Source organism: Acipenser ruthenus, chromosome 20, assembly GCF_902713425.1.
Source record: "Acipenser ruthenus chromosome 20, fAciRut3.2 maternal haplotype, whole genome shotgun sequence".
Lineage (NCBI taxonomy): Eukaryota > Metazoa > Chordata > Actinopteri > Acipenseriformes > Acipenseridae > Acipenser > Acipenser ruthenus.
This window is the reverse complement of record NC_081208.1, coordinates 30,300,623-30,313,510: the sequence shown is the minus strand read 5'-3', so window position 1 is coordinate 30,313,510 and position 12,888 is coordinate 30,300,623. Positions and strand designations below refer to the sequence as shown.

Sequence of the window (12,888 nt, the reverse complement as noted above, 5' to 3'; positions counted from 1 at the left end):
TCATCATGCTTCCATTACCAAACTGTCTCCACAAGGATATGACTGTGAATGCAAAAAAAAAAACAAACATGCTGGTTCCAACAAAATGTCACCTATCAAGCACCGCTGAGGCAGCTCATTGGCAGCAAACCACTCCTAGGAGTTACAGAATCACAATGCTAGGAAAGATTTTACAAGCAGATATTTAGTGGTCGAGCCACATCAAATAGGAAGAAGCCAGCAGCCAGGGGAAGCTTGTCAACGATTGATTGATTGATTTAGCTATTAGCGAAGAGCAAAATGCATCACACTTGTAAGTGCAGCTTATAGTGTTGTACTAAGCAAATCCTGTTTGTGTAACCATGTTGAACACAAATGTTGAGTAATGTTGAATTTGGATATATAGGATTTTGTGGTGGCCATGCTCAAGCTTGCACAAATATTAAAACCTCCTGCTTACTCAGAAGGACACATTGTTAAAACAGCCTTTTATTTTAATATGCTACAGTACGTTAGTTGCAAAAAAAGTATGCTTCTAATTTCACCTGTAACTAAGTAGGTAGTTATTCTTTGAACCAATATAAGGCATTTATTTAGTTCAACAAAGTAAAAGGTGTTTCAAGTGCAGAGCTCCTGTTCAGATTGGTGACCCTGTGCTGCAACAAAAAAGCTCCGTTAGAAAACGTTGTGTAACATTCACAGCATAATACCCCAGAAAAAATAAGAATCTTCAAGTGTTTGAGGTCATTCATTCTGTCCACTTCTGAATTAAAAAAAAAAACAAAAAAACACGGTATTCTTATCAGGTTGTAGCTCTTTAACATGTGTCTTCCTAGGACTGGAACGGAGTGGAAACCTGTACATCCCCTTTAACAATCCATTGTCCCGTGTACGATGGCACAGCATTCCACTCCAGCCATTCCGCAAGCGCTTTGAGAACCTCAGTATAATATGCACTTGCATTTCATATGGGCTTCACAACTGTTAAATCAATAAAGCAAGCTCAGACTTGTGTGGAAGTGAAGACAACTGAGAAGCAACTTGAGTGTGTTTGCAGTTTCTAAGAGCAGCATTCTGTGCACACCCAGCGGCTGCAGGCCTGTGAACACACAGGGGTTAACCCTCAGTGCTGAACCCCTGGATGACGTTTAGGAAGCCAGTCTGAAACATGGTTACCTGGGGCACCAGGAGGAACTGGACATGCTGAAGTGAATCCCCTCGCAGGGCTATCTGAGTCTCCCAGGGGGGTTGGGTGACCAGCCCCTGGCTTCAGAGGCCATCATGGATTGAGATCTATAGTTAAGTTTGATGCTGCCTAGAAATGGATGGAAAAATTAGTACTCCAAAGCAGGATAGGTTGCACCTGGCTAAACTGGCCATGAATTTCATGCTATAACCATAACCTCTTAAATTGTTAGAAAAACGTACAGTAATATATATATTACTGTACGTTACTAGTCAGTGGTAGGAGGCTGTGTGGTCCAGTGGTTAGAGAAAAGGGCTTGTAACCAGGAGGTCCCCGGTTCAAATCCCACCTCAGCCACTGACTCATTGTGTGCTCCTGAGCAAGTCACTAATCCTCCTTGTGCTCCGTCTTTCGGGTGAGACGTAGTTGTAAGTGACTCTGCAGCTGATGCATAGTTCACACACCCTAGCCTCTGTAAGTCTGCTAAATAAACAAATAATATATATATATATATATATATATATATATATATATATATATATATATATATATATATATATATATATATATTATTGTTAATTTAACAATAATAACAATTGTCCAACCTTGCAAGTCACACTTGCATTACACTACCATTTGTGCTACAGTAATTTAAAAAAATAAATACAAAAATTGCTTCCATTCCAAAATGAAAGCGAACATTTGGAAAATCAAAAACAACATACAGTGCTGTAATTAGAAGGAAAATGCCCAAGTATGATGAAAAAAACCCAAAGAATTGAGCCAGGGCAGCAACTAACAACAGAGGAGAGACCTGAGTTTGTGCAAATGCCCAGGGAGCTGGAGCAGAAACTGCACCAGCTTAGACATGTCCTGTAATCCAGGCATAACGAAGAAGCACAAACCAGAGGATAGAGTCATTGACAAGGCTGAGAGGCGAGAGCAATGGAAGACTCCTATTAGGTACTGTATGCAATGAACAGTCGGCCCCTTGGCATGCACTGCTGTATGTCCTTCACAGAAGGGTAGTGTGTTGTGTTTGTGGCTACATGCCTCCTGGTGTGCAGTATTAGGATGGTACTGTAGGTATGAAATCTGAACCATAGCCTGTGCAATACTTTTGTAAGGTTAATCTAGAATTTTACAAATAGCCAAGTGATAAATTTGTGTGCATATATACATATGGCTAATTGCAGAATGAGACAGTGAGAAACCAGCCAACTCCATGCAGCCTTAGAGACGTTTTCACGAGCTGTATTAACAGACTACTGTAAATATACTATTGATAGAACACAGATACAGCTGGGTGCAGTTTAGAAGGGTCATTCAATTAGTGTATGACAGTGTATCAAAGCAAGTAGCTGATAGTATATCACATTAGCTGTTTAAAATCCAGGTTTTCTTTTCTTCATCTCCCCTCCTATACTTTACATGCTTTGTTGGGGAGTTGCCTGATTCAGCATTAACACAGGTTCACTATTTTGACTACAGTATGGTGACCCATGGTGTAAATACTCCCATTGCGTGCACTGCCATTAATGACTTTCTAACTCCCCTCTATAGATTGATTCTCATACTTTGTTATTTTACCAAAGAGGCTGCTGCTGCTGAACTAATAAATGACCTTGGTCACTCCGTTCTAGTGAAACATTTTTCTAGCACTCCCTTGATGTTAAACAGGATGTCTCTATGGATACAGGAATAAACAGAAGATAACAGCCCTGCAGCCTTTAAAGCAGCATTTCAGTATAGAGGGAGGCAGGCAGGCACTGCAGGACCAGGAAGGCTTGAGCACAGAAGCTGAGGGACTTTACAGAGGTAAGTGAAGCTGCTTCATTCAAACTTGCACTGTCCCCTTTCTCAACTTTGAGCTTATTTTGCTCCGTGAATGCAACTTTTATTATTTTGTGTGTGTGTATATATATATATATATATATATATATATATATATATATATATAATATATGTGGTTAAGTTTGACACAGTGACTTTTTTCTAAACATGCAAAAAAGTGATTTCGTTTTATATTATACTAAAATTCTCGTGAGAAAAATGTAAACATTTATTTATAAATATGCATGTGTGTTAGTGAGTGAATTTAAAATAGGAGCTAGCTTTTCTTAACCATGCAAACAAGTTTTCAAAGTAGAGGTGCCTTGTCCAAGGAAAATGTGTCAAATAAACACCTTCCAGCAGTGAAACCGTAGCAAGGAAAAAAGACAGCAACTCCCATCAACAAAGTCCAGATCCGTAGCAGATATTTAATAAAACAAACTTTATACTATCAAAGATTATTATTTATTTCTTAGCAGACGCCCTTATCCAGGGCGACTTACAATTGTTACAAGATATCACATTATACATTATTCAGATATCACATTATTTTTACATACAATTACCCATTTATACAGTTGGGTTTTTACTGGAGCAATCTAGGTAAAGTACCTTGCTCAAGGGTACAACAGCAGTGTCCCCCACTGGGGATTGAACCCACAACCCTCCGGTCAAGAGTCCAGAGCCCTGACCACTACTCCACACTGCTGCCCATAATATATATATATTTATATATATATTATATATATATATATATATATATATATATATATATATATATATATATATATATATATATATATATATATATATATATATATATATATATATATATATATATATATATATATATATAATGTGTGTGTATTAACATATATTCTATGATGCAAATCACATTTTGGCCAGAATAATGCACATTTTAAAAATGAAAGTTTTGTAATTAATAATAATACATTATATATATTTGTCCCAGAATTATTATTTTTTTTCCCAAGTTCTGTGAAGAATGTGAATATGTATGTGTTGGCTGTTGTGGAAAAGTGACTATAGAAATGTTAGTTTGTCTTTGTAGTTTAAAATATCAATTAAAATGTGAATTATGTTTGATCCAATACTGCAGAAAGTACTAGGTAACTGCATTTCAATAATTAAAGTGCATGTAGTACTGAAAAATACATTCCCAAATTCACTCCAAAATAAGCATGCAATATTTCAAAGCATTTTTTTTACCAATATAAACAAAGCACTCAGAATATACTTCCATTTGAATGTTTAACTTTAAAGGTTTCATTTTTCAGCATGAAAAGCTGTAGCACGTTTTTAAATTTTGATTTGTCAGCTTCATGTTTTGAAAAACCTACAAGGGAGAACTCCATCTTAATAACAAAAAAGTGTAATTATTATTAAAAAAAAAAAGGGCATCATCAAAATAGAGGACTTTACTGATGTTAAATAGAAATGTCATGCTTCTAGCCAAACTGCTGTGTCGCATCAAACTGAAATAAAATGGCAACAAATACACTGACTGCTCTATGTCTGAGTTTCGCTAACTAGAAACATGACGAAAGAACAGTGCAAAGGTAAAGGGGAAACTACAAGAAATGACAACAGGGATACAAAGGATTATTTTTATTTCAAAGTAATGAATTTAAATGGAGTTCAACATTCACATCTATTACTGTAACTGGACTGGTAAATATGCAGTGGTATTACTGGTACAGACCATTCTCGTATTTTTGGCAGTAAAAGTCTGTAAAACAGTTGCATTGCTGATGTTTTCCAGAAACCGTTCAACATTATTTTATTTAGAAATAGGCAGACATTATACAGACTTGTCATCAAATAATTTTACTAGATTTTGTACACATATTTGTTATGGATGATAATACCTATTTTTGTGTGAAAGTACACATGCCTGTGAATAGCAACTAGCCTGTTTAATTGTTAACTTTCATAACATTCATCATTGCAACAAATAAATGCAGTAATTGTTAAGGAATTTCCTGCCATAATTGCACTTCACTGTTGCCTGTTTGTTTTGATGCGATGTTGCTATGACACCAATTCGATAACCTTTTGGCCCTTTCCTGAACCAACAAAGTACAGTGTAGAAAAATCTCAAAAATTAGTTTGTTTTTTTTATTGGAGTTTTATTCTGGAATAAAGTCTGGTTTTGCATGTGGTGAACACAATAATAATTATTATCATTATTATTAATATTATTTTTTATTTCTTAGCAATTAGCTGTAAACAAATCTTCAAGTTTTTTTCCCAATCTAAACAACACTATGATTATTAATGCTTGAATGGAGAGCTACACGAGCATCAATTAAAAGTATAACAAAAGAAACTCCTAAAAGTTGCGTGAACTGTCAAAGCTCTGTTGCGTTTCTGCGGGTGTGAGAAACCTTGCTTTCCACATGGGTCCCTTCTAACAGCAATGCTGACCAGATGTGTGGGTGGCCTCCTGTTAAAAGACAATAGCCATACACTGTCTAAATAGGCTTATCATTCAGCCTCTAAAAATCCTAAAGCTCCCAAAGACCTAAGCAACCCCTGGAACTACATCTCTCATCCCACCCTGTTGCTGTCGTTCATTCAGCTTTGAAAATGTTGAGAAGCACAATAGTGTAAGAGGCCAGGTTTATATTGAAAAGGGGTAGAGTTGAGCCTGCTGTCATGTTTCAGGCATGCTCTTAGGGGTGGTATTGATACATTCCTTTTGCAGGAAGGCAGCAAGATGCGATGGGTTTATACTGAAGCCGTATGGTTCAGATAAGAAACACTGGGGCTCTGGGGGTTTTTCTGACTGGGGAAAGGGAGAATGTGGTGTAACACATGCACCAAAATCAACAAAGTACATCTACTGTGCGGGCTAAAGTGCAGTTAAGCAATAGCTGTCTTTGTTACACTGTTACTTCATCTGCAAAACACTGATAAGCAATGTGAGCTGTTTAATCTAATTGCTGATCTAATTAATTATATTCCAGGCTGAAAAGTCTTGGGATTGCAATAATGGATCCCCTTCTGAAATGCTACTGCAGTCATCTCTTAGACTGCAAGGTTTTTATTTGTATTATGTATTCTCTTGTAATGTACAGCTGGAAATGCCAAGTAGTGGAAAGCCATGAGAATCGCAGGGAAATCAGGAATTCATAGTCTTAAAAATAGAATTATGTCATTTCAGCAACTTGGAGTTCATCTGGATGGATTTTAGACACCTGGCGCCCTGCCCAATGTTTTTTTTCAAATTGTACATTACTGTGGTTAAAGGCAATGCCGCTGATCTGTGGTGGAAAGCAATACAAATAGTGACACGCAACAGCAACACGGTCCCAAGAGACTGAAAGCGAGCAGTGCAGATGCACACAGACCTGGGAGACTGGAGAACCGTTGCAGTAGGCAACAACAAACAGTCAGCTATAGCAACAGATTGAGCAGAGGGCTCGGTATGTTCATGCCTGCAAAGGGAAGGGTGTGTCGTGTCAGTTCCAGAGTTCTGTAAGGGATTGGAACCACTCATAGAAACCACTATTTGAGCTTCTTCAGTGTTTTTTTCCAAAAGGGAACAACAAAGACATGTTTTAGTTGCGTCAATAAAGCCGCAGTTGTTTTAGTGTTTTCTCCCACACTGCACCTGTTGCTGCCAGTATTTGTTTCCCACATGTGTGGACTAAATGCCAAATCCTTTCACTTCCAGCGGTGTTAAAGATGGCTGAAAGCACAGACATGTCGCTTCTTGAGGAGGCCTTCAAGAAGTTTTCCATCCATGGCGACACCAAGGCCACTGGCAAGGAACTGAACGGCAAGAACTGGGCCAAGCTGTGCAAGGACTGTAAAATCATCGACGGCAAATCTGTCACCAGCACCGACGTAGATATCGTCTTCTCCAAAGTGAAGTAAGTGTGAGATCATCAGGAAGGTTTTTACTGGTTTGCTATGTACTCTGTGTTACAATGCACATCCCGTAATACAAAGATCAGGGTGGGAAATGTATTGTATGTGCAATTGTCATGATGGAGACTACTGTGTATTCTGTGTAAGAAGTCTAAATTATCATTAATAAAACACCTCTCAAAAAAGGCTGTCAGTGGGCCCCAGTCAGCTTGTAGTCTAGTTCATGTTATAAAGAGAAGCCAAATACTGTTAAAATTTGGGAGCCATCACACTGTAGCCCTACACCGGGGTGGGGGAGGGGTCTGTATAAAGTCTGGCTGTACAAAACTGCCCGCATTGTCACCCACAGAGCTAAGACTGCCCGCGTGATCACCTTCGAGGAGTTCAAGAAGGCTCTGGTGGAGCTGGGACCAAAGAGGTTCAAAGGGAAGAGCAAAGAGGAGGCCGTGAGCTCCATATACAAGCTGATTGAAGGCAAGGAGCCCGCCAACGTGGGGGTTACGGTAAGTCATCATTGTCCAAGAGCCGTGTACAATTTGTGCCACAGATACACTGGTTGGATCTCATGACTTAATGTGCACTAACACTCACTTGTGTAATGCACGCACCTCTCAGGGGCTTTCTCTTTTGGGTTGTGCTCCATAATGACTTCAGGATCCTGTAGGGGGCCAGTGGGCTACTATAGAATGGGAGTGAGGAGAAATCCAGGTCACCATGTTTTTCTTCATATTTTCTGATATGAGTAAGAATGTTTACTGCCCACAAAAGGATAGGTTAAATTCCATTTTGATAAATGCCTTTTCTGTAAGAGGGTTTAAAAATAACCCCTATAAAAAGTGTCTGTTTTTGGCAGTTTTAATATGCTTTTACTGTGATTGAATATACAAGGTGGTTTGCTATACATTTACCAAGCTTTCTCATGCATCTCTGTGATTCACCATGCCTACCTGTGCTGCAGCATGATCACCATGTATGTACTGCTCTTTGCTGTGCTTTTGTGATGTACTGCAGTAAACTGTAATAAGGGACAGTACATGTTTGTTGTTGTAAAAGTGGGGTTCTGCAAACCGTTGTTAATCATTTTTTCAAAGAGATTGAGGCAGACTAAAAACAACTGGAGCAATAAACACCTCTCATGAAATACAAGACTGTGATACAGTAAACCCCTCATGGATTTCAATGCCTTCTCCATATAATGTGAGGGCAAGCACTGACTTCCAGGTACCCATGTGGCACAGACATGCAGCTCTAGCATGGGATTAAACCTAGGAGGTAAATAAGAAATGTAAAACATTTAATATTCAGGAAACATTTCTATGCTGTTGTTGGCTTTGTTTTGTAACTTGGAGACAGTGTTTTACAAGCTGCAGTTTGGTTTTCTTATTTAAATTGTAAGCCATATAACTCAGCTGACAGGCGTGGCTTTTCACAGGGTCTTGCACAGTTCAGCTGGCTCTCTCTCTCTGATGTCATGCTGTGAATAGACGTCTCTCATCCCTCCGTCTCTAGCACAGAAGGGTGGGACTCAGTATTCTTTGAACCTCAATAGCTTTGTTTTGTTTAGTTTTTTCAAAAAATTTTAATATAACATGTTTTTAAAAAAATAAGATTGTTTCGTGGCAGCTGGATGTTGGACATTTGCAAAAAAGAAATAAATAAACAATAAATAAATGTGGGGGTGCAAATCTAAGCCCCTGTTTTAAATCATTCAGAACAGGATGTAAAGAAAGTGGAACTTGCATCTTAGACTGCTTTGCCCCTAATAAGGTGTGCTCAAATTAATCAGCCATTTCCATTTGCATTGCTGTAACTTCACCATTGCTCAATGACAACACTTGACAATTTTTTCCTTCTAACCTGAGGCATGTCTTCATAGAAAAAGTCCCTCGTTAGGCAAAAATTAAGCCTCTTCTCGTAACACAACATAACCTGTCTCTGACATGTGCAGTGTGCTCATATTCCATACTACTGCAGGACTTCCACGCTACTCATCTTGCACAAATGGGTTCTGGAACTAAAGCATGCCCCCCTCTCTGCTCAGAAAGGCTTGTGGGAGTCTACATGGATAGATGAAGGGAGCCACTGAAAAGCTGCTCTTTCTGTCTTATGGGTCAGGAGCTCAGAAATCACTTGGAAGAGACAGTTTGTGCACTGGGGGTAATAAAGATAGAGGCAATTGTCAAACCCAGGGAACCGCTGCCAGGTTCACATGTTTTTATATTTATTAAAATATTTACGAAGGATTAAGCCCCTGCAACCGGAGACCAGTGGCATGACAAATGCCACCCACTAATGTTTTGTGAGCTGGCCAGAAGGATAGAACAGGTGCAGACATAAGTGTTTTCCCCCTATTAATAATATTAGAGGCTCAGTCTTGACTTCTTCCTTTTATTAATTATTTCTGAAACACTTAAGTGGTTGATATCAAGCCTTTTATATCTGTCATTAAGAATTAATGTATTCTGAGCACATGAATAATTTGATTCTGCATAAACAGTTTATGAAGAGCCTGAGTGTGTAAATAGCCTGTAATAGGGCATTAATAAAGGAGCACAGTGTGATCTCATATTGATGCCCTGTTACTACTTTCTTACATGGTAACAACACGAATTGAAAGAAACTAGGCATTACGTTTCAATTGCAACACCTATACCTCATTGAGATCAGTTCCAAACTCCACCATGTGAAAGTAACTTGGCTAAGAGCATACTAGACATTTCTCCATATTTTTCACCCCAAAGGTTTATCACTGTTTTTTTATAATTTTTTAGTCATAACTGTAAAACACTAAATGGTGGTATTATGTAACTATTACTGTTTTGAGATTAAATATAATTTGGGACAGTATCAAATACCTTAAACTAAGACTAGACAAAGCACTTACAATATGGTAGAAATTACGATCAGTACTCCAAACAGATAATATCCTGAACAGGATCCGGTCCATGTTTTATAGCATGTGAGCAGGATCCGGTCAATGTTTTGGAGCATGTGAGCAGTTATCACTCCATGTTCTGGAGCACGTGAGCAGGATCCAGTCAGTGTTTTGGAGCATGTGAGCAGTTATCACTCCATGTTCTGGAGCATGTGAGCAGGATCCTGTCCATGTTTTCGAGAATGTGAGCAGCAAAGTCTTCTCCTTGGTTTGATTACATCTTGGCTGTGGACCCAGTCCCAAAACGTAATTTCACAAATCTCACATCGCTAAAATACAAATGCTTTTTGTTTGATTTGTTACAGAAAATCACAAAGAAGGGTGGAGTGGACAGGCTGACGGATGTGTCCAAATACACGGGATCACACAAGGAGCGGTTTGATGAGAGCGGCAAAGGAAAAGGCAAAGGAGGCCGAGAGGACCTGGTGGAAAACACTGGATACGTGGGCTCGTACAAGAACGCCGGCACTTACGATGAAAAACTGCAGGAAAAATAGCCTGGAGCACTCGTCATCCAGCCACTGCTGTTTGTGTGAAAATCTGCAGTAACACTTAACAGATGCATTATTGTTATTGTTATGTATAACTATGACCGTAGACAATATGCAGATAAATACCAGCTTATAGAGGAAGGGATGGGTTTACTGAGCTTCTGCTCCTGTGCAGTCTTTTTTGTATGGCTGAGATTAAATCAATGTTTATGGCGCCACCATATCCATGCTTTATAATGGATATGGCACTGCCATCATTTTGATTTAATTCAGGCCTGACATGGATGGGCAATTTATCGACCAGCTCTTTGTGCCAACCATATTCTTAATTGTTTAATTCAATGCTATTCCACTCCAGGTTTAACAGGTCAAATTATATAATGAACTACTTCAGGGTCTGGATGGAAGTTTAATTGGTTCAATTAAACAATTTAGAACAGGGTTGGAACAAAGACCAGGAGTGGAAGGGTCAACGTTGGACACACCTGGTTTGATTCAACCAATTAAACCCCCATCCAGGACCTCAAGCAGTTTATTATAAGAATGGCCCTTTGGGACTGAAGTTGTCCAAGCCTGCTCTATGACAAACATACATTTTTAAATAAATGAACACTGTTAGGAAACAACTCATTTGCAGGTAAAACCCTTTCAATGAATGCTGGGCACATGACCACAAGCTCAGTAAAGCTGGCTGGAATATGTCTTAAAGAGTTTAAAGATGATTTCTTTGTTTCTGTTTTTCCGAGATGCACAGAATTCCTTGATGCCTCTCAATGTAACGTTCTTACCAAACTTCTGTATCTTTAGCATCTCTTAAATGGTTTTCAGCTTTATATATTTCTGTTGTGAGGATTGCCAGTCGATAGCACAGAAATTGGAACTAGCACGATAATAAGGATCTCTGTTTTGCATTTAGCAGACTCTCTCTTTTTGACTTTGCTTCAAAGCTTTGACAGACTTGGGGAGGGAGGTGTCTGGCAAGTCAATACATCAATCAGGACATTAGAATTTAGCTTTGATCATAAACAGTTCAAGAAACACAAATAAATAAATTAAAAAATCCTGTCGCCACAAAATTTAGAGCAACAGCTGTCAAATGAAAGGCAAAACTGGAACTGCTGAACATTTGAAGTAAAAACATGAAATGAGAGCAATTAAAGAACGATCACCCAACAGCAGCTTCGATGATTGCTGGATAACTGGTTAATTGCTAAAGGTCTGATTCGGACACAATCATTCTTCTTTATCTTAGAATGGGATGTCCAGGTGTCCGGAATCGAAACTCTTAACCTCTCAAAATTTGAGTTCGTATACCGCAACGAGAGGACAAGCGTTACGATTCATAAGAGGGAGCACAACAACATTTTCGACTCGAACCATCTAAATAAAGTGCAACATTATATATAGAGAGAGAGAGAGATTGAGAGATTTCAATTGTATTGTTGCTCACCTTTCTGAAAGTTCTTCAAATGGTCACCCAGCGTCCGTGGATTTCATTGAAGATATTCAAAATATGGCGCTCGATGATGTCGTCATTAAGGCACGTCGTCACCGCTTTTTCGGCTTATAAAGTACGCATGCTCACACTTCTGTCCTGAGAGAACTACCCTCTGCTGTTTTATGTACTTGTAAAGAGGCTGTTTCGGAACATTTTGTACCGGAATGGTATCAGAAGGGTTCCGGAACGACAGTGTAAATACACCTTTTGTCTGTTTTGTTTTTGTTTATTTTGACATTTTAAAAGTGATAAAAACCGTTCCTACATTGAGCTACATCCACAAGGATTACAGCACATGTCACAGAAGAAGACATATTTACTGTACATAAACAAAGAGTAGATGGCAAACGTTTTTGTGATTGAAATGGAGTTCGCGTTATCCTTCCAAACAAACCATAAACAAGATCTTCATTGGGCAGCAGAAATTGCAGTTTGTTTTTAAAATCCTTTTTTTTCTTCAGCTGAGGGAAAACAAAGCCAGGAGTGGCTTTAAACATGGTTCCAGGAGACCACCGGGAGACCTAGTTTGAGGCAACTTTGCTGTATCAAACCCCAAGTATCTCCTGGTGTACATGCAGTGCACTGAAACCTAGTCTCCTGAAACCACAAGCCACAAAGAGGCATTGTGTTCCCTCAGATTTAAACTTCTTTTCAATTCAGATTATTTATTTCTTTGTAAAAAAAATAAAAATAAAATACAAAAAATACAAACAAAAAAAAATGTAAACAACCTATCCTGTGTTTTCTAGAGATGTGTAACATGGACAGTAATTACATGAATAAAACTGCATTCATAAAAGTATATTGTGATTTCTTAATGAATGTAGGCATTGAGGCACAATGAAGAGAGTCTTCAAAACAAAGAGAGGGGGTTGTTTAAAATGAAAAGCCTTGTTGCAAACTGCCTGGGAGCAGCAAGCCCTTCTGACAGGATTGTGTTAATTGAAGTTACTCCAGTGGATGTACAAGGCTACACTTAGACAGGAAACATCAGTTCACAACTCTGGCAGGCTGCTGGAAGCCGGTGTGGGCCCCTGTTGCCATGGGAGCGGCTCATACACAAAAACAT

General features: G+C 38.8%; 2 protein-coding genes across 2 annotated transcripts in view; both read left to right on the top strand.

Moving 5' to 3' along the window:
* LOC117425655 (palmitoyltransferase ZDHHC1) overlaps positions 1 to 2,983 on the top strand; it is a 28,561-nt gene extending 25,578 nt beyond the window's left edge. The window contains exon 12 of the mRNA XM_034042782.3: positions 2,865 to 2,983. Coding sequence (XP_033898673.3) covers positions 2,865 to 2,881 — 17 coding nt within the window. The 3' untranslated portion in view covers positions 2,882 to 2,983. The remainder of the gene's footprint in view (positions 1 to 2,864) is intronic.
* On the top strand, positions 2,880 to 12,621 carry LOC117425656 (tubulin polymerization-promoting protein family member 3-like). Its single transcript, XM_034904462.2, has 4 exons — positions 2,880 to 2,983; positions 6,699 to 6,897; positions 7,245 to 7,398; positions 10,136 to 12,621. The coding sequence occupies exons 2-4, from the start codon at positions 6,710 to 6,712 to the stop codon at positions 10,325 to 10,327; spliced, it is 534 nt and encodes a 177-aa protein (XP_034760353.1). The 5' UTR covers positions 2,880 to 2,983; positions 6,699 to 6,709; the 3' UTR covers positions 10,328 to 12,621.
* The last annotated feature ends 267 nt before the right edge of the window (positions 12,622 to 12,888 follow it).

What these genes read in the sequence shown, in the direction of transcription:
- LOC117425656 (XM_034904462.2), top strand. Translation starts at nt 6,710, where the DNA reads ATGGCTGAAAGCACAGACATGTCGCTTCTTGAGGAGGCCTTCAAGAAG. An exon ending in ATCGTCTTCTCCAAAGTGAA is followed by an intron (nt 6,898 to 7,244) that starts GTAAGTGTGAGA and finishes TGTCACCCACAG; the next exon opens with AGCTAAGACTGCCCGCGTGA. An exon ending in CCGCCAACGTGGGGGTTACG is followed by an intron (nt 7,399 to 10,135) that starts GTAAGTCATCAT and finishes GATTTGTTACAG; the next exon opens with AAAATCACAAAGAAGGGTGG.